General features: G+C 33.7%; 1 protein-coding gene across 1 annotated transcript; it reads left to right on the forward strand.

Moving 5' to 3' along the window:
- The first annotated feature begins 11,967 nt into the window (after positions 1-11,967).
- LOC102661354 (uncharacterized) lies at positions 11,968-12,955 on the forward strand. The gene is made up of 3 exons (XM_041006121.1): positions 11,968-12,400; positions 12,498-12,665; positions 12,745-12,955. The coding sequence occupies exons 1-3, from the start codon at positions 12,231-12,233 to the stop codon at positions 12,890-12,892; spliced, it is 486 nt and encodes a 161-aa protein (XP_040862055.1). The 5' UTR covers positions 11,968-12,230; the 3' UTR covers positions 12,893-12,955.
- Positions 12,956-22,836: the final 9,881 nt, after the last annotated feature.

Consider the following 22,836-nt stretch of genomic DNA (forward strand, 5'->3'; position numbering starts at 1 on the left):
TGAACTTTTATTCAATTGGTAAGATTTTATTAACATGAATTTGCTTAGTCTTAAAGAGAATATATTATTGAAAGAGGAAATAAATTGTGACTGAAATGTCGAGAGCAAACACGTTTATCTTGTCAATCAGTAATTAAAAGTTTTAGATTTATATCTTCTAAAAGAGGAAAACTAGGTATTAATAACAATAAGTAATAGGATGACTGGAAATATAGAAATAGAAATCACAGAAATATGATACATTTAAATAGATGAGAAATAGACTAAATTTTATTTTGTTTGATTTGAAAGAAATAAATAATTTTTTACTAGTTGAAAAACTTATTTAATTGTTTGGTAAATAAGTTTTTTAAGTGGTTTCTAATGTCATTTTAGCCTTTTCTAACGTTTTTTGAAACTCTACTTGAAGTAACATTTTTTAAAAAGTTAGCTTCTAAATTTTAGCTTTTTATATTTTATTTTCTTTTTATTCTTTAAATATTTATTCAATTTCTTTATTATCTTTTTTTAATATGTCATTTATGTCATTTTATATTTTAGAGCTACTTTTTTCAAACACTTATGATTTAATAAGTTAACTTAAAATCTTTTAATTTTTAGTTAGTCTTTTAGTTAGTTTTGCCGAACGTAGCCTATATAGGGGAAAAAGAATATGAAAAATGAAAAGGAAAACAATTGTTATGAAAATTGATTTTTGTTAAACCAATCTATTATCAAACATGAAAATAGGTTTCCTTCGTATAGAGACACAAATGGAGAAAAAAAGAATCAATTATTGTAGAGAAGTGATATGCGTACAACAATTTATATAACATTATATTTTGTGTCTATCTCTTTTTTTCATCTTATCATTTATTACATTTAAGTGATAAGTGTGGGGAGGGATACACTATGTTTCCCCCCAACTTTGAGCTATTTTGGTAAATGACCTTTTGCATTATTTTGATTCATTGTGATGTTATTTGTGAATTTCCTTAGTTGTGAAATTTTGTTTTCAGAAAACCCCAACATAAAAAAGTGGATTTTCTTTAACTTGTAGCTTGGTAAAATGGATTTTTCTCGAGGGAGGAACATTGGCAAGCATATGTGTATTTTTCTTTGAGCTTAGCTACATATATGTGAGTTTTGGTCCAGCCATTCTTTTCTTGGGTAGAAATTAATCTGTTCAATGACATTATTCTATTTTTTGTTCTGAAATGCCATATCCTTTGATGGCTTTTGACTTTTTCTGAAATGTTGAGGCTTGTGTAGGAATTTTTGTGAAATTAGAATATTGATACATCTTCCCCTAATTGACCAATTTGAGCTTTATTGAATATTCTTTTGTCACCCTATTTTGTATTTTCTGGTATAAATTTTGTGTTGGTGACCTAAGGGACAAAGGAATGAATATTGATGATAAAGGTTGCACAAATGAGAAAGATAAATAAACCTCAACTTCTTCTCCTATGAATAAAGAAAGAAGGGTCAAAGACCTTTGAAAAATAAGCAAAAAGCAAAGAGAGAGAGAGAGAGAGAAGAAGAAGAAGAAGAAGAAGAAGCAGAAGAAGAAGAAGTGATAATTGAATGAAAATCATGGTGAATGCAGAATATGAAAAGAACTATATTGGTTCCTCTGGATTTTAAGATACTAATTGTTGAGTTGGAGTCTTTTGTTACCTATTTTCTTTGGTATTTACCTTACATTATGAGCCTAATACCCTATTACAACCTGAATTGCGTCACCTGTTTAGGATTGTTGAAAGTTTGTTTGAGTTGAGTTGATTGATGAACAATTTTATGAACATGTGCATTGAATTGTGATTTGAGTGTATACTTGATTACCTGGAAACACCGAGAGATGAAGAGTTGTGTGAAATAAAACTCTTGGAGAATTATATGCGAATTTAATTTAAAGCCTAGTGGATTCCTTCGAAACTTTTGTTGCATCCTTGCTGCTTGTTGTTATTGTTCTTTGTTTTAATTTATTTATTTTTAATTGAGATTTTGTTACAAGTTTCATGACTAGAGAGAATTAAGTTGAATTTATAAATTAGAATAATTGCTTGTGGGCAAGCAATGCTCAAGTGGAGGAGGTTGATAAACCCATATTTGACTGTATTTTGATGTGAGTTTTAATGCCTTATTCATGCATTTTGATATACTTTATTTGACAAAACTCACGATTTTGTATAAATTTGTCAAAGACAGGTTCTTAAGAGGTTTTATTTGGAACCAATCAGATACCACAATAATTTTTGTATGCCCTTGGTCCACTTGCATAACCTGTCACTTAAAGCTTGCAAGGATCTCATGCTAGATTTAAATACTAATTAATGGATAAGATGAAAAGATAATTGATTCTTAAATTAAGGAAAGATAGAAGGAGGACCTCTCCTTTTAGTGTCTTTTGTTTTACATACATTTTTGAGAGTTTTGAGAAAGAATAGGGCCTTATGAGAGTCTATTAGTTGTGGAGGAGCGCAGAAAACACAACTGGGACAAATTCTGGCCAAGTTTCTTTCTCTTTATTAGGATTTCTAGTTTTTCCATGGCCATGAGCGACTAGTCTCCCTAGTCTGAGATTATGATGTAGTCATACTTTTGTACCCCTTTTTTGATTTTAATGAAACCCTTAATGTTTTTTAGTCAATTAAATCTTTTTTATTGTTCCTTATCATTAATTTGGAATTGATCACTTTAAATCTCAGTTTATTGCATGATAGTTCTAAGTGTAATTGATTGGCCTAGGAAGAGATTGTTTGTATGTAACTTGCATGATCAAACTGGTTATGAGAAATTTCAATAGATTAATTAATTGATCACCCTTGTTTTGATCTTAATCCTTTGACCTAATATGCTATTTCTATGATCAATTTAGTATTGGCTAGCGCAAAGAGCATTATTAAATGATGATCAAAGATTAATAATTGAATTTGGGCATACTGGTAATTGACATTATTTGGGGATTAGTTAGAGTTAGAATTGGGAAAAATTGGAGAAAGTGTGAAATCACAATCCTAGGTTGCTTGTTATAACTGTTTTTCATCAACTTTTCTATCGTTAATTCTTATTTACTAAATTGAACAATTGACCACAACTATCTTTCATTTAAGTTAACCATAAATGCTTAGTTTAACAAAAATAATTGTTTGGGAACACAACTAGTCCTTTGGGTTCGATATTTGGACTTTTAGTCCACTGTTACTACTACGTAGGGTAAGCTACTCCTTGTGTGAGTACTATTTTTATGCTTCATGTTACCAAAAACTTTCATTAAATCAACTAACTTATAAGCTTCAAGCTACTTTTTAGCTCTAAGCTTGTAGCTTATAAGCTTATCAACTAGTTTTTACCAAACATTGTCTACAAGCTAAAAAATTAGATGGTAGTTGAGAGTTGAAAGTTATCGAGCTAGCTTATTGAACTATAAGTTTTTGATAAAATTATATATTATAGTAGCAAATAAATATAAAATAATAAAAATGAACATGTTATAAGATATTTTTGTATAAATTTTAATTTTATTTTATGCATGGTTAAATATAAATTTTGATGTATAATTTTTTTTTGGTTCATGGAGGGTCTAAAAGGCCAAACTAATTAATGGCCTCTAAAAAATGAAACATGAGCAACATCTGCAAGAAGAGGAATTTGATTCCAAGCATGCCAGGAGTAAAAAATTTGGACTCCTTCAAACACCTCGAGGCCATACTTCGAAAGTTTGTCAAGCACTTGATTGGCCTCTGTAAAAATGTCAGCACGTGAAAAAGGCTAATCCCCAGCCATGTTAATAACCTTGTTCACTAATGAATAGCACAAATGATTCCTATAGCATTGTTCATTCAAAAACCGAGTTGCCAAAAGTAAAGCTCTAGAGATGCCTTTATTTTTGATGAGTTTTAGCGCATGATAGTTAAATGGCCCAAAGTTCCTTTTGTTATCAGCGTTGTATATCTATTTCTTTTTTATTTTTTTTTAAATAATATACAACGATGTTTTAAATAAGTGTTGTATATAATCATAAACACTACACCACTTTTCTAAAAACCACTATACATATGATTTGTGTCTTTGTATACAAATTTTTTGTTTAAAACGCTATATAATTGGCGTTGTATATTAAAAAATCTGGTGTAGTGGCTCCTACAACTTTTCAAAGGTGTATGATGATAATTTTCTCTGACTTTTAATTGAAAATTGTATCAAAATCTACATGGATGACTTTTATGTTTCTGGTCAATCATTTGACACTTGCTTAGAAAATTTAAGTCGTTTCTGGTCAATCCGTAATAAGTGTTACTTAAGTTTTTTGATATACTATTAGGTTAATTTTGTAAAATTACGAATCTCTTTAATTTATTTATTAACTTCTATACAGAAAAAATTATTTAAAAAAATTGAAACTATCAATTTTTATTGATGCAGAATTCAAACCTAAAAAAAAGTACATGGTGTTTAATAAGAAGATAAATTGTTGATGAAGATTGATATTTTAAATGCACAGGAAAATATTTCCCTCGTAATTTTAAAATTTGAAAAAAAAAACAAATGGGACCTCCTTTTAACTGTTTTTTATATAATATATGATATGATAATATTGTCAAAATTGTATAATAAAATCCATGTATTTGTTAATATAATTAATTCATTGAGTATAATTAGGTCAATTAAATTTAATCAGATTACATAAACATTCTTGTAAAATTCAAGTATCCTTCAACATCTCACAATAGCTAATTCAAGTCTGCTTTTTATATATATATATATATATATATATATATATATATATATATATATATATATATATATATATATATATATATATATATATATATATATATATATATATATATATATATATATATATATATATATATATATATATATATATATATATATATATATATATATATATATATATATATATATATATATATATATATATATATATATATATATATATAGATAGATATAGATTAAAATAAAATATCGTAAATGATTTTACATTTAACTACATATTACAAAAAAATTACTTTTAATTATTATTATTCATGAAATATATTCTGATAACTAAATTGAAATTGTATACTTATGTATACATAATAATTAATTATTAATTTCAGTTATTGATTATGAATTAAAATACCATATCAGGGATCATTTTAAATTTAACTAAATATTCACGAAATATATTTTAAAGTAACTCTTCTAAAAAAGTGAGCAGAAATAGTAATATATTATTATTTTTTGATTAGTGGGAACCAAATATAATATATATATATATATATATATATATATATATATATATATATATATAATATATATATATATATATATATATATATATATATATTATTCAATATTACTACTCGATTTCAAAATTAGTATTTAACTATCAAAATTATATATTAAATAGTATAACTACAATAATTTATATCTTAATTAAATATAGCTAGTGGATACTTGGCTCCATTGCCATGGTGACCTAAAAAAAATTGTAGCTAGATCTAATAAATTTTTTCTATTGTGGCTCTCATCAATGATAAGGTTTGTTTAAGTCTCTTTCTTTGTCTCCCTCTCTCTATACATGTATAATATAAAGAGAGAGTGAGTGAGAGAGAGTTGAACATGTAATAATAAGTTTTACAAATTAAATATCGTTGATGATATTAAACAACCAAGTATATTAAATATTAAAGCATAACAATTGTTGTATTTATATACTAATGTGCATGTATGTAATGTTTTATTTATTTAGTCATTTCAGTGTATATACATTGGCTAGGGAAGGTCCTAAACATTATTTAAGGTTATTTTTTTTTTAGCATATACTAGGTTATATATAATGCATTCTTAGATAATTAATTGAGTATAAAATTGATGCAATGAATATGTTAATTTCTTAATAACATTAGTGTCATATTAGAAGGCAAAATACATCTCTATGCCAAGCCAGTATAAAGGCATTTAAAATAGTTAGTCCACAGTTTTTATAATATATTTTTAAGTTGTGCCTATTAGTTGTAGCGCCTCAACATGTTGCTGGTGGTGCTGCTTAGTAGTACTGAGAAAGTCTTCTTGTTCAACCATTTTCTTAAATAAATAAAAAAATTTCAACCTTTTCCTATTATTTCCTCTATAGATTTTTATCTAATACAACTGTTTTCAATATCATATGTTGATTATTTGACTTGTTCAAGTTGAATAACATAAAGAACACTTTAGAACGAAAAATTCTTTTGAGAAACAATTACTAATATTATTACATGTATATATAGTTGTTTTTTTCTTAATATCGTTACTATTATTATTAATATTGGTATTTTTGTTATTTTGGTGATGTTGATAAATTACACTAATTAATGGTCAACAATATTATTTTCTTTGTTTGGTTTTGACCTTCAAATTTTAAAAAGTTTCCTCTTACTTCTTGTACCTTAAAATGATCTGTTACATGGTTTCTTTGGTCAATTTGCCACATTATATTGGCATATGCTACATCAACCAATGTTATAACATATTTAGTGTGACAAATTGATATATTTAGTGTAACTTTAAGGAAATAGAGTGAATTTTGTTAAACATCGTAGATGAAATAGAAAATCAAAATAAGACGAGGGACCATAACAGTATTTTAACCTTATCATTATTACTTTTATTATTTGATGCAGTTGATATAATTATAATTTTCTATAAATATTATAATTAAATTCATAAATGAAATGTTTTAAAAGCATACAAGTTATTTAATAAAATGACAAAATTAATAATGTGGAAATTGACTTTGAATATTCTATTTATTTAAATAAAATTATTTAATAAAATAATACCACTACTACAATAATAGTTTTTTAAGTCACGCGATTTACGACGGTTGTGAAGAACCGCCTTAGTATAAGGCGCGGTGACAATTTTGTAATTAGGGGGAGAAATTCTGTTTTTTAAGTCGCACGTTCTAAGGCGGTTACGAATAACCGTCTTAGAATGATGTATTATTGTAAGGCAACAACGGTCATACGGTAAACCCGTCTTTGTTCCTCCCCTGGCCCGTACACTTTCGAATTAAACTCCTGAAGCAAACACTTTTGTAGTTCCACCATTGTTGTGCCCTAACCCCTCTCCCTCAAACCTCACTGTATTGCCTCAAACCTCGCTCTCCCTCAAACCTCACTGTATTGCCTCAAACCTCGCTCTCCCTCAAACCTCGGTCTCCCTTAATCGCTCTCCCTCAAACCTCCCTCAATTGCTCTCCCTCAAACACCACTCCCTAAAGGTCCCTCGAAACGTCACTCTCTGGCCAACATTTTTGTGCAGTGGAGCTTACAATCGCGCCGTCAGTACGCATAGTGAGGTCGCCCCTGCCGTGACCTGTCTGCCATCTCGAAGAAGTGTATCTGCTGTGCGCCGTAGGTCATTGTACCAGTAAGTTTACAAATCTCGTAGCCTGTAACATGCTATGATGGAATGTTAAGTGTTTCTTCACTGAGTATGGTGGAAAGTTTTGTCTGTTTGGAAAGGAATTACACTTGCTGAACTTTCCTTAAAAGTGGCATGTTTCCTTGGAGGCTTCATTTTTTCTTCTAATTCTTTTATATATTGGATGAAGGGATTCTATTGTTTGATTGTCTGCTGTAGCAGGGTTTTTTGATGTATGCTTTTGTGTGGTCTGAAGGGATTCTATTGTTTGACTTGTTTATGTTGGTGGTGATTTGTGTGGTCTGCATCACTTGTTTTGTCTCGGTCTTCAATTCATTTTAAACCTAGTCTGTGGATTGTATTGTCACCTCTAAGCTCTTGGTCTGGTATCTTTTCTATTGCTTGAGAAGTTGCTTACTTCACAGTTTCATGCTATCTATTCAAAATGAGGAAAATGAAATTGTATTTGTACTAATTCGATTCATGTATGCTGCAGAATTTGAAATTAATAGTTGAAGATTCATGGTTTGCCTGTTTAATCCAATTCTATTTTGTTTGTTTTCTTATTTTAGTAAAAAGCACTAATTGTTATTTTTATGTCAGAAGGTAAAAGCATGGTGCATGAAGTGGATTTGAGGTTTTGGTTTATATATGAGTAGAGAGGTGCACCCCTTTGGAATTAAACTGGTCACCTTCATCAATCTTGGTGTGAGTTTTGAAAAAAATATGTAAAAGTCTTAGGTGCTACCTCATTATTGTGATTATAATTCTCTTCTTTTACTCACCCACAATGAATTTACTAGTTTGTGTTGGTTTGGCTCATTTCCTCTTCTTGGTTACTTGGACTAGGACTAGGAGTTCTTTATTGAATAAAAACAGGGGTATTTGATAGTTAATGTTTGTTTTTCAAATTCTCCTATTTTTGATATGTGGATATCTTCAACGTAAATCATGGGGAAGGTGGCAATGTTTGAATATGGTATTTTTCCTTGCTGTGTGCTGATTAACCAATCTGTTACCATTGGGATAAGAGTAGCAAATTAGCCATATTTGCTTTGGTTTTGAAGCAGAAACACTGTGTTGGAATCGCAAAGAAACACTGACTAAACGTGTTAAGAAATGTTCTGTATGTGATAAAACATTTTGGTTCTGTTGTAAGATATCAGAGTTTTAAATTGTAGATACTTAATACTAAAATACTATGATTGTTGTACCACATCACTGGCTCAGATTTTGCAGTGATAACATTTTTAATGCATTATTTATTGTTTTGCTGAATAGAAAGTAGGCTATAAGTCAAAATTTAAAGGTGAGCGAGACATTGGCATTGGGCCAAGGATTAGAGGTCAATCTCAGCATTGGAAGATTAATCAGATTATTCTTTTATTGTGTGGGGGACATGAGAGTAAATAAGAATTGGGCAATGTCAGGAAATATTTTTTAAGGAGGAACAGGTTGTATGAATGCCTATTTGCCTGGTAACTTAGTAAGGAAATTTTAAGTTGGGAATGAACAGAGGAATAGAGAAGCTTTGTAACTTGTGTGTATAAGTTGATACCTTATTGTGTGAGATTATGTTTCTGGAGTCATTTCAAGAAAATTTTAATATATATCAGTGATTCAAGTCAGAGATTCACCAGCCTATAACGATGCTGTAAATTTTGATTAATCGAGTTAGAAGTAGTGTAAGTGTCACAGTAAGCCCTAATGAGTAATAGTATGTGATTATCACAATGCATAAAAAGTTAGTTTTGGTGCTGACATGTGTTTGTGTTTCTTTACTGGAAATTAGCTTTTCACTTAATATAAGCAAAATATGTTGGCTTGTTAATGACTTTATGATTTTAGTTCTCTAATTCTTCCTGCTTTAGGTGTTAATATTATAGTGCATAGAAGATTTCTTTGATATGGATATATAAGGGAAGATGCAATGCTCATGATTGATTTATGTCCTTGCTGATGATAGAAATGAGAAATCATTTGTGCGTCTTGGGCTACAATGTACAGAAATTTCAAAATCCCTAATAAATGAATGTACAGAAATTTCAAAATCCTTTCTTGGAGTATAGCCAAGGTTGTTAATACACATTTCAACCATTCTTATCTGTAATTAATTTTCATTTGACCAGAATATAAGGGGATTCTTCATGATGAGTGGATTGGACAGACATTAGGAAATTTAGTATTTTGAAATATGAATTACTTTTAAGTTACAACTGTTTATATATATGTTGAGGGGGCAGGCGGGGTTGAGTTATGGTGGTAGTCTAGTTTAAATAGGGACATATATACTTGCACTGTTTTTTCGGAAACTGCTTTTGCTGAAGAACAATTAGATACACTGAGAAGGAGGGACTTTAAAACATTCTGAACTGGAATTAAAGTAACAAACAGGCAATGTAAGGTATACATCATTGTATGACCAACTAATCTTGTACAATAAATCTTTTGAATGTTGATATTTGATCATTCATTTGGTAGTGTATATTGAGGAAGTAGGATATTTATATTTGATCTTTAGTATATAAAAATTACATATTGAATTTATTAGCACCCCACTTGTATAAATCTCCAAATCCTGCCGAGTCCTTTAAAACATGATTTATACATTCTTCTCCACCCATTGCTTTCTCCACTTATTGTCATCTCACTCAGGTGATAGTATATTTTGATATTTTTTTAATGTTAAAAAGGGTGGTCATTGGTCATCAGGTTGGTTAAGGTTGGAAAATATTACTATTGTTGAAAATAAAGAACTATATGTGCTGCGACCTCTTAATTTTGAGAGAATGAAATAATAACGAATATGTGCTGCGAGACACCCACTCATGAAAAGTGAAAAGCCACTGAAAACACGACAACATTCGTGAACATCACGATATGTTCGAATCTGTGTAGAAAAGAGAAAGTAATGTGTTACTACATGCCCACTGAATGTGAGATACCTGCGGTCAATGTCATCAATGGTACTATGGTCATTTACTAAGCCCAAAGCCTTCACCACCAAACTATAACTCACCAAAGTCATTATTATGATTATGATTCATTAGTACACCTTTTTTTATTATTTTATATTATTTTTTGTCTATAGTAAGTTTGAAAATTAGGTACTACATCATATGCATGATCAACATTTGTAACTGCTCCTCTGAATTTGTCTAAGTCTGAGCTGTTGATTCTCCCAACACAACTAAAAAAAAGAAGAAAAACTTAGAGTGGTAGTTGTAGGAAAGCAAGAACAGTGAAGTGTTCTCCTAATTCAGTGAGTGAGGTTTTGAATTCTTTAACTTGAGATGATGGCGTCATTTGCAGGGACTACTCAGAAGTGCAAAGCATGTGAGAAGGCTGTGTATTTGGTGGATCAGCTCACTGCTGACAACAAGATCTATCACAAATCATGTTTCAGATGCTACCACTGCAAGGGTACCCTTAAGGTTAGATCGCGCTTTTTTTTTTCGTCTTACTTCAGAATACACCAAGAGCAAGCTCAAGTGCATGATCTGAACTTGAGTTTTCTATGTATGTGTATGTATGATTATGCATTTGACTTTGATCACCATATGCTTTTATTTATAATTTATAAATAAAACCCACATTTTTGTTTGTTAGTTTAGGGTGTGGCTAGTTTGTCTGATTCATTTGGTTCTTTCTTGGATTAATTATGATTTGCATATATATGCTTGAGTGCATGGTGGGTGTTTCATAAGGAAACTTGATGTGGTTACCTAGTAGAAAATGTGTTCTGTTTCTAGCAATGATATAACGGTGTTTTGTGCTTAATTTGAAAAGAATTGTTAGAGAAAATGAGCAGTTTAGTCATAAAATTGAGGATGGGAGAGACGATATATTAGAGAGGAAGATCAAGATTGACATAGGGTGAAGAAGTAAATACATGGTTTTGAAAAGCATTATAGAGAATATTGTGGCCCTGAGTAGTTAAAAGCTCGTGTGATTAATCTAAAGGAATAGATCAAGGCTTGATATTTTTATTAATTGAAGTTCAGGTTATAGCTGCTATTCACTCCTTTTCTTCTTTTCTTCAGACTTCAGACACTCACACACTTCTCCATATGTCATGTGATTCCAAAATTTTCTTTAGACCATAAAATTTCTTTTTCTTGTATGATCATGCATTTTTACACCTTTTGGCATGATCCGACAAGCAAACTTTGGTATTCTGCTGTCCTTTCTTCTGGTGGTAACCTAAAAGAAACTGCTCTCATATATTTCGAGTCTTTCAAAGCATACCATTAATCTGAATGCTGTCTTATTCAGTGATATTTGAAAATGGGATGCACATTAAACTATAGCCATTTATTTCCATGGTGTCCATTTGATTAGTTATTTATTTTATTTTTAAATTAGATACTTAGTCATATGAAATAGAAACCAATGTCTGTTTGGATGAAAGTTTGTTATTGTGTGTTAACCTTTTGGTTGAACTTGCAAAGCACAACATGCAATTAATCTAATTGTCTTGTCTTATTCAATATGATATTTGATCTTGGGACACATTAAATTGAAATTATTCATTCCCATAGTGTCCATTGTCCCGTTACCCACTTCAGAGATTCAATATGTCAGGGACGCCGTGAACTCATTCATTGGATGGCCCAGACATCTAGTGAAACCTTTATCTTATGTAAGTAATATAATAATCCCCCTACCAAATTGTCATTTGAATACACACTTGTAATATTTGTTAAGTTGTTGATTAATTTTAATACTTATTTTCTTGTACGACTTAGGATTCTGACCTTAATGTGCGGAAGCCAGTTGAACATAGTAGTGATGCAAAGCTTGCAGGTGAATCCGATCCATTGGGAGAGTTGATGAAGATATTGTTTTATGTGTACCAGAATCCAGTGGAAGTGCCGTGGGAGGCGAACCAATTTGGACTTCCTGAGATTGGGGCAAAATTTTACATCACACATGCAGATCTAGCAGAAATAATATCAGGTGACAAGTGTTTAAACATAGCGATACTACAATTGTGGACCATGTAAGTCATTTTCCTACAACCTTTATGTTTGATTACCTGATAACCATTATTTTTACATTCAAACATTTAAAATAATCATGACTTGTCTTCGAAATAGATTTATGAATGAGTGCGGTAGAAGCAAAGCTGATCAGTCACTATATGGTTTGCTGGAGCCTCAATCTATACAAAATGCTAAGGAAAGACGTCAACAATGCCAACAATACATTGAAACATGGGTCAAGGAATCACAAAGGCAGTTGTATTTAGGAGCTTACTTGAATCAGTAAGTTCAATTGTTCTTTGAATTTAAGTTTTTTTTTTTTGTTGTTGTACAATTCTGTTATTATAATTGTCCAATTCAGGGCACATTGGCAACTATTTGTTCTCCACCCAAGGGAAAACACGGTCGTTTGGTTTTGTTCTCTGAGGAAGAAGCCTGATATTAACATCAAAGGCGCAATTAACAGGTTCTATTCAAATATACAAATCATGGCATCCTTTAGTTGGTAATTGTTGTTACATATACAACAAAAATGGTTGTCATATATATGCTATTTTTTTTAAACTAGTGCAATGAAGACAATAACCAATTCTTTTGAAGGCATGTCTAATCAAGGTGCACCTCGGTGGGTTGAACCCAAGGTAATCAGTACTTGTTTGTAGTGAACCGTTTTTCTCATACATTAAGTGTTGAATGTTAAGTAACCATTAAAAATGTTATATGTAGACTAATGTGCAAAGTGGGGGGTTTGAGTGCGGATATTATGTCATGCACTGGATGTGGTGCATCGTGACTGCCGGTTTGAAAGATGACTGGCACAAGGTAAACATAATGCATGGAGTTACAATTGTAACTTTGGTTAATATTTGTTAAGTTACTAATAATTTTTTCTAATGTTAATTTTGTAGTGGTTCTCTGATGGTTCATCGTTAGACGTGGAGGCCATCACATCAGTTCGACAAAAATGGGCAACTTACTTTTTATCTTTTAGGAAAAGCAGTTGCTAAATTTGATTTGTATTATGTACAAGTACATTTTTCCTGTGGTTTCATCAAAGAATTAGAACAATTATGGCTACAACTTTGTATGTTGGATACATTAGAGGATCATTAATTCAAAAAAGGGTATTCAATTTGCATGGCTACAATTGTTGGCTACAATTATGTCATTTGATGCTATTGTTCAGATTTCATTTGATGTTCTTATTTAATTTGCATGGTCTGATATAATTTATAGGTACCAGAGATCAATGTAAAAAAAATTGCATCAATAAAACGAAGTAAATAAAAAAAAAATTAGACATACAAAGACGGTTCCCTAAAACGTCGTAAAATGACAACATAATGTAGACCTACAAAGACGGTTTTTATAACCGTCGTAAATTGGCTTAACATACAAAGACGTTTCCTATAAAACGTCTTCGTATGCAGTCTTGACATGTCATCTAAGACGGTCACAAAGACCATCGTAAATTGGGATAACATACAAAGACGGTCCTCAAAACCGTCTTAAAATGTAAATTTTGATTGTCACATAGTATTAAAACCTTACAACGACGGTTTCCATAACCGTCGTAAAATAGCTCATACATTTTACGACGTTGGCATTAACGACGGTTAAAAACCGTCGTGACATGGGCATAAGAACCGACTTAAAATCCAAATTTTCTAGTAGTGTACATTTGGTACATCTAATGTACCTAAAGTAACGATGAGAGTATATTTTTTTAAAAATAATTAATATAAAATGTAAATTATAAAAAATACACGGGAACGCAATTAGTGATTTCTATAAAAGTATTTTTTCAAACTTACAAAAATTGAATGTGGTCCGCATTGGCTTAATAGAATTTATTTATTCTTTCTAAATAATAAATTAATATATGTATTTAGGAAATAAATTACATTGAGATTATTACCATTTCATTATATTGTAACAATTTTAATTACTGGATTACATCCTTGTTGTTTCATCACGCGTCTTGACGTATATATGCAACACTTTGTTGCAAATCAAGAAATTTCACAAAATACTTTATGAATACATACACAATTGCAAACACCATAAAAGCAACAAGAGTCCCAACACACTTTTTAACACACCTTGAAAAACTAGAAGAAAGAATATTAAATATGACGTGGAACCTATAAAATTTTATCATTTCTGGTCAATTTCAACAAGAAAGAGTATGTTCAAGAAAATGTATTAGAGAATTGTACTCCTAACATTTCTCATGAAACAATTAAAAAATAAAAAATAAGAAAATGAAGATTAATATATACATTGCTCCTAATACAATCTGAAAACGGTAAACTATCACACATAGACAATTTGCATTCTTGTTGATTGCTCCATACATTGAAAGACACTGCAAAACAATGAGCATGACCGATCACCTTCAAAACATAAAAGCGAGACCTCTATATTTTTAAATTAAGCATCACACACCATTAGATTGAAGCATCTAAGTAATGAATGATAGGGGTATGAGCAGAGTGAGAGCATAGCCATCATATTAATAAAATGTCAATAAGAAAAATTAGAAAGATGAAACTCAAAATAACTGCATAACAATAAACTAATCATGACCCCCAAAAAATATGACGGGAAAAGGACATGGAACAGAGACCATCAAAACAGAAATGAACAGGACACTAGCATCAATTTTGTTGTAGCAAACAGACCATCCGTATATCTAAAGTCTCTCAAAAATAAAAATAAAATAAAAAACCTTCTGATGAACACCTAAACAGTTAGGTATGCATATATGATTTTCCTTACCATCCAAGTCCAGAACAAGAGTAGTAGAAGGTCAACTACGTGGCTTTGTTTGTCTGTAACAGGAAGATCAAAGGAATCACTTGAAAGGACAAGGTTGCCAACTAAACACTGCCATCAGTTTGAAGAGGCAGCACCTATAAATTCTGTGAAGGCTTAGAAGAAGAAAAGGGAAAAACTGCAAATTGGAAACAAGTTTCCATGTATAGAAAGTGATGTAGCTCCATTGGAGCTTGTAGGCCTTGGATCTTCTTCATCAATGAAGTCCTTTGCTTCTTGAATTTTAATGGCAGCGGAATGGAGAAGAAGAAGAGTTGAGAGGAGATGCCACTTTAATGAGAAGATGAGTCAAGAAGAAGTTCACTACCATAGGAAGCCATGGATAAGAGCTTGAAGGTAGGACAAGATGAGTGGAGGGAGAAGGAGAGAAGGAGCACAAAATTTTGTGCCTCGAAAGAGGTTTGAACTTTGAAGTATAATTCTCAAATGATCAAAGTTGAAAAAATGCACACACATGACCTCTATTTATAGCCTAAGTGTCACATAAAATTGGAGGGAAATTTGAATTTTTATTCAAATTTCACTTGAATTTGAAATTGAATTTGTGGAGCCAAATTATGGAGCCAAAAATTTACTAATTATGATTAGTGAATTTCAGTTATGGTTCAGCCCACTAATCAAAGATCAAGTCCAAAATTCTCCACTAAGTGTGCTTAGGTGTCATGAGGCATGTAAAGCATGAAAGACATGTACAAAGTATGACTATATGATGTAGCAATGGGGTGTAGCAAGTAAATGCTCACCTCCCCCTCTAAAATTTAATTGGATTGGGCTTCTCCCAATTCAATTAAATTTATTTCCCAACACACACATCAAATATTCACTTAAGGCATGTGAAATTACAAAACTACCCCTAATACAAAAATTAGTCTAGGTGCCCTAAAATACAAGGGCCAAAAAATCCTACATTTCTAGGGTACCTTACCTACATTATGGAGCCCTAAATACAAGGACAAAAAATAATGAAATCCTAATATAATATGTACAAAGATAAGTGGACCCAACCTTGGCCCATGAGCTCAAAAATGTACCCTGAGGTTCATAAGAACCCTAGGCCATTCTTTAGCAGCTCTAGCCCAATCTTCTTGGAGTCTCTTGCTCATGGCTCTGGTAATTGGTCCCTTCCTAGGGAGGATTGCATCAAAAAGTAGAAACCTCTCTGCTCCTCTGTGACCTCCAATCCAAAACCACAAAAAAGAAGTGGAGAAACAAATATATAAAAAATAGATTTTTTTTATGTTTTAAATAAAAAAGAAAGACAAGTGACTTTTTTCCGCGGCTTTCTCGGCCTCCATTCTCCTGTGTCTAAGAATAGAATCACGATGGAACTAAAAAATGACAAGTGAAGAGACCCTCAGTGGTAATGATCTGTCGTAACCTACCCTTCGGTGGGAGGGCAACACGGGGCTTGTGGGTGCGTCTTCCAAGAAAGGAAAATGCGCGGAGTCACCACCAACGTTTATTTGAGGAAAACGTCGGAAAAAACCAGAAAGGATGTGGTCTACAAACTTTAAGTGAAAGGTTCGGGAGTTGTATTTACGCACGGGGAAGGTATTAGCACCCCACACATCCGTCACAAGGGACGACAACCTTTAATCAAGTGTGCAAACATGACTTCAATTTGTTTTATGTTCCCTTTTATGTATTTATGCCTTTTGTGCCTTTTATATTTTTATCTTTTTATGGTCGACAAGGGTGTTTCCCTTGCTCCTACGTATTCCTCAATTGTGATAAGGAAATCAAACCTACATAGTTCTTTGAGAACTAAATGTTGGTTAAATTGTTTTTATCATTTTAAGGCGTTGGACCATTAAACGATCTTTTGATTCCTTTTGAAAGGAGAGAAAAAATTAAGGCATTGGACCATTAATGATCTCTTGTTTTTTTTAAAGAAGTTACGTGTTGATTTTAGGCTTTTTAAAAATCCACGTTTAACCAATAAAAGCAGAAAAGACCATTTCAAGGCGTTGGACCTTAAAAAATGGTTTTTAGATGATGACAAAAGCTTGGTTTATGAATTGATTTTAGCCTTAGTTTCACTTTGGTTATTAGTCAATTCGATTAAGAAAGAAAATCCCAAAGAAAAATGTCCAATTGATTTTTTTTGATTATTTTATTAAAAGATATATTTTTTATTATTATATTATTATTTTGCCTCTTTTTGGTTTTAAACGTGGTTACGACATGAAAGATCGATCGGATTTTATTCTAACAGAAATTAAAAGATGTTACAATTCAAATGATCGGTGGAAATTTATTTTATTTTTTGATTAGGCGAGAAAGTGATTTAAATAAATGACTGAAGCACGTCAAAAGGGGGTACGAAAAATAAATAAAATAAAAATAAAATCACGCGAAACAAGTGGGGACCACTAAGGGCACATAGAATGAATTGAAAGGTTCGATTTCAGGAACTTGCCGGTTGAAGACCGAAGAACGATGAAGAACGAACGAAGAACGATGAAAAACGGTGGAAAATCATCACGAAATCACCCACTGAAACTTCTCGGAAGCGTTACGGAAACGCCTCAGCTTAGATTTTCTTCACGGAAACAATTTTTCTCACTAATTTTAAGTGATTCTTAGATACTAGGAGGGTTGAACATTTTTGTTCTGCCCTGCTCCCCCTATTTATAGGGGAAAATAAGGAGGTGGTTGTCGCCCAGGCGAGCTGGGTTGCTTCCACCAGAAGGCATCGCCTTCTGTTGGAAGATCCTGTAAGGCCTGATTGCTATTTGTACACCCCTGTTTACTAAATACACCCTCTCTGCCCTTTTTTTGCTGATTCTTTTTCCGTAACGTTACGGAACTTTACAAATTACGTAACGATACTTTTTTTCTTTCCGTAATGTCACGAAACCTTACGGATTACGCAATCATCCCTTCTTTGGCTTCTGGAATGTTACGGAACTTTACGGATTGCACATTAACACTTCCTTTCAACTCCCGACATGTCGCGGAACTTCACGGATTGCCTAACGATGGGTGTCAAGTACCTCAAAGTGGTCAAGCGAGGGTCGCATCCCAACAATCAGATGGTCCCCGGACGAAATTAGGGTATGACATTTGCCCCTCTTTACTTGTCTTTTATTGGAGATAAAAGGGAAGTAAAGATAAGACATTAATTTCATTCGAGTGGAACATCATTCGGCGGGTCAATCTGCCCGCCAGCGGAACCTGCAAAAATTTGAAAATGATCTGCACCGAATGACCAATATCATCCTGATACTGCCGAATTCGTTCCTATCGATTGACGAAAGGTGCGGATGACCATAATGGTATCTCCGCATGTCATCGGCCTCGCCGCCTCTGGATGACGAAAGGTGCAGAATGATCATAATTTGTATATGTGTGCCATCGGACACGATCGTATCTGGATGGCAAAAGGTGCAGAATGACCATAATTTGTCTCTGCATGTCATCGGGCTCGCCGCCTCTGGATGACAAAAGGGCGCAGAATGACCATAATTTGTCTCTGCGTGCCATTGGACACGATTGTCTCCGAATGGCGAAAAGGTGCGCGGAATGACCATAATTTGTCTTCGCATGTCATCGGGCTCGCTGCCTCTGGATGACAAAAGGGCGCAGAATGACCATAATTTGTCTCTGGGTGCCATCGGACACGATTGTCTCCGAATGGTGAAAAGGTGCAAAATGACGATAATTTGTCTCCGCATGTCACATGACCTCAGGGTTAGTATGACAGAGATTGTGGGGCGGCCTACAAAAGCGAGGCTCTTGCTCCTACGTATCCTCAATGAGGAACTCATACCTACGTAGTTTTGGATAACTGGGAGACTAAAATAGTCTCAGTGTCTTTTTCACTAAAATGCGAACATGCTTTAGTAAAGAGACAAAACTTCCAACTGATTAGAGCAACATATGCTTTTTGGATGAAAAACAATGTGTCTACCGGGGAAGGAGAGTATGCTGATAAAATGTTTTCATAACCACAAATAAGATTTTGGACGTTAGCATTTCGCTTTTGAATGACCATTTAGAGGAAACACTGGGTTCAACAAAAATAGAAGAAAATCACTCAAAGTGTATCAATCTCACACGGGTAAGTGCTTCATCCTAATTCTGAACCATAGATATGTCATGACTTGATTTTGCAAATCATTTCCTATAAATCAAAGATTATATGCGTGATCATGGATCAATAGGACTTTTTCTTGGGAATGGTTTGTTTTCTTGTGGGGAATGTGGCTTTGAGTGTTCTTGGCCTTTTCCTTTTCTGTTTTTGTTTAGTGTGAGGTGAACAAGTCACCGACGCATAGGATCTTAGTTGACAATCAAAGGGAGAGGACCACTTTAGGTCATGGTTTCCTTTCTTTTCTTGTTTACTTGGTGACAATTCTGTATTATTCAGATGTTGTCTGGTCTAAAGGCCTTTCTGCGTATTTCTTCTATTTCCTTCCGATCCTTGATCGGGAATTTTCTTTCTTTTTGTTCTTGCTTTCTCTCACTCTTTGATTGGGAGTTTTGATCTTTTGCTTTCTTTTTTTGTTTTCTTCCAGGGGCAAGGATTATGGTAAGTTGGGATTTTGGCTCAAGGCTTCAGGGAAAAGGGGATGTCCCACATTATTTCCATGATACACATGCAACAATGATGATTTGGAAATTTTATGCAAAACTAGTCATGCATGCACCTACGTGGACACTCAAGCATCAAGTTTTTATGGTCACGTGATACTAGAGCTTAGGATTCATTTTCTCTATTTTAGTCAACCCAGTGTTACCAAAAATATTGTTCTTTTATCAATTCATGCATTCATCCGAGTCTATTCTGAGCGTTCGGGAAAATTTTTACAGCATTCACTCTTCAGGTGTATTCACATTTTTTTTTTCAAAAACTGGTTATGATCAGTGAATTTTTTTCCAAAGAAAAGCTGGAAGTTATTTCTTTTCTAAAGCATGTTGGCTTTTTAGCTAGACAACTTATTTTTCTTTCTTTTCTCTCTTTTTCTTTTTTTCCCCTTTTTTCTTCTTTTTTAAGTTATTATCATTTGTTCATTTCCTCTCTCTTTTCCCTTTGTTTTCTTTTTCTCTCTGAAAAGGTCATGCGGGCGAGGGCGCACACTACCTACTTACGTCTAACCACAATGTAAACGAAAAAATGCATGAAATGGTAAGTAGCAAAAAAAAACAGTGACAAAATAACTGAGAGCCATAACGCCAAACAGAAACAACAAAAATAATAACAACAACGTTAGTAACCATATAGGCAATAACAGAAAACAGTAATGTCAATAGCAGAAAACAGTAATGTCAATAACAAAAGTACGGTGACCTCAGTCACGTGGCTCCGCTTCCTCCCAAGAAACCGAGCAAGTCAGTCATTTCTTCATCCATACGGGCCTCCTCTGGCTAAACTCACACTGCTGGCCTTCCTCCAAAACTAGCGGGTCACCCAGGAACTGGCTGAGGGCATTTGCGTCAAAGGGAATCCACTGACCCCTCACCCATGAACGCATGTCTCGCACTCCCTCCTCTGTGGGCCAAGCATTAGCGTAGAACTCCAGGACTATCTCTGGGTCAAACTTAGCCATGGAGTCACCAGCGACGTCCAATGTCTGCGAGCTATCTCATCCTGAAAGTCCGTATACTCATCCTCTCTGAGCTGGATGCGCCTCTCTCTGTGGAACGACCATCCTTTGATGGCCTCGAAGCACTACTGGTGCTCGGCGCTCCAGAAACGGTGACTATCAAACTCGGGGGTGGGACTGGACCCTTCCGCTGCGGTGTCTCTTCTAGACCTCTTCGTGGAAAGCTTTTTCGGGGCCATTTCCTGTGAAGACAAACGTTTGGAAAGTCAATTTACAAGGAAGTTTCATTTTAAAGGCTGACCAAGTAAAAATGGCATACAATCTCTTTCAACACAAACATCAATTTAAATTTAAGGCAAACTCACATACATACTTTAATGATCATACATGCACGCAAGATGCTCTGTTACCTAAAAACCATACTCATGCATATTCAAAGCATTTTGCTACTCAAACTTCACACATGCATTTCTTTGCTAAACCTATACACATGCATACTTGAAGTATTTTTGCTACCCAAAGATCATATACACCCACGTCTTTGCTAAACTTGTACACATGCATATTCAAAGAATCTTTGCTACCAAAAAAATTACATTTCATGTGTATTCAAGTATCTTTGCTATTCAAATTACATTTCAATTCAACAAGGTTGTTGGTGAGGCATCTTTTTGCTATCTATATGCAACATACATATATCTTGTGAGGTATTTTGCCACCTACTCTACATCCATATGTACATGATGAACAACATTCTCAAACATATATGTGTAAGACAAACATCATGGTGCAGCCCCAAAAATCAGCTGTTGGCCTAAAGGGAAATCCCTATCACAATGCTTTCATTTTCATGCTTTCTTGCACTCAAAACCAAAGGCTTGGATTCCTAGGTCTAAGTCCTTAATTTGGGCACTTATTCTAACCTCTACATGCTGCCCATATACACACAAGTCAGCCTCACAATCCAAAGTTCACAAAACCATGCCCAAATTCCGTTGAGGCATTTCACCGAGCACTTGGTGGGAGCACTTTTGGGTGCCAATGACAAGGGAATAGGGGCAATGTGGCTTGCCCCATTATTTCAGAACACAACCTAGGCCTAAGGCCATCCCCTACAACCCTTCAATTCAAAGAAACCAAGCATAAATTTGCCCCAAATTGTCTCACGGAATTGGTCAAATTATGTATCATTAAAAGCATAAAAGGCATCAATGGAAAGCTAGAAACCAAGGGGTAATGCACTTACTTGTATGGAGTGACCAAAAACACTAAGAATGGAAGCAAAAGTGCAAAAATGGTGGCCTAGGGGCAAAAATCTGCAAATCCCGTGGAAGCTTGAGTTTTTTTGAATGAGGGAGGGGAGTTTTGGGTGGAGAGAAACTCCCCTCCCTCGTTTTTATGTTCCCAGGTGCAAGGGTGCTCGCTTAGGCGAGCTCAGCTCGCCCAGGCGAGCTAACCTGTATTTTTTTTTTGGGAAGACACAGGTATGCGCTCTCTACGGGTCAGCGTTCACTTTCTCGAACCCCCTTTAGGGTAGATTAGGCATCTGACATTTACTTTAAAGACACAACAATAATAATTACTGGGAATTTAAAGGATACTAGGCTGCCTCCCAGTTGCGCTTTCCGCTTGTCGAGAGCTGGGCATGAGACAACGATCTATCGATCGTGATCCTAGCCTCTACTTGCGTCCGTCCCTAAGTACCTGAAAGCAGGAAACGACATTGCGCAGCAAACTGTGGCCACGTTACCGTTTACCTTGATTGGTCTCTGCCTTTGGATTCGGCCCAGCATTTGACCATTCCCTAAGACGATTCTGCTCCTGTCAAGATAACAAAATATGCATGTGTATGCGTATGCATGAACATTTTCAAATGCAATAATCTTTTTAGTGAAAGCTAGTCAGGTTCAGTTTTAATTAAGTTCTTAGGGCATCCTATGGACTGAGCAAAAAGGCTCAAGTTATCAAATTTTGGACATAGTTTGAGACACAAAGTGAGGACCGGAACCTCAATCCCATGTTCTTTTCTTTTAAAAGACTGCGATGAGAAATTATAGAGGACAGGA

Source organism: Glycine max, chromosome 10, assembly GCF_000004515.6.
Source record: "Glycine max cultivar Williams 82 chromosome 10, Glycine_max_v4.0, whole genome shotgun sequence".
NCBI classification, from domain to species: domain Eukaryota; kingdom Viridiplantae; phylum Streptophyta; class Magnoliopsida; order Fabales; family Fabaceae; genus Glycine; species Glycine max.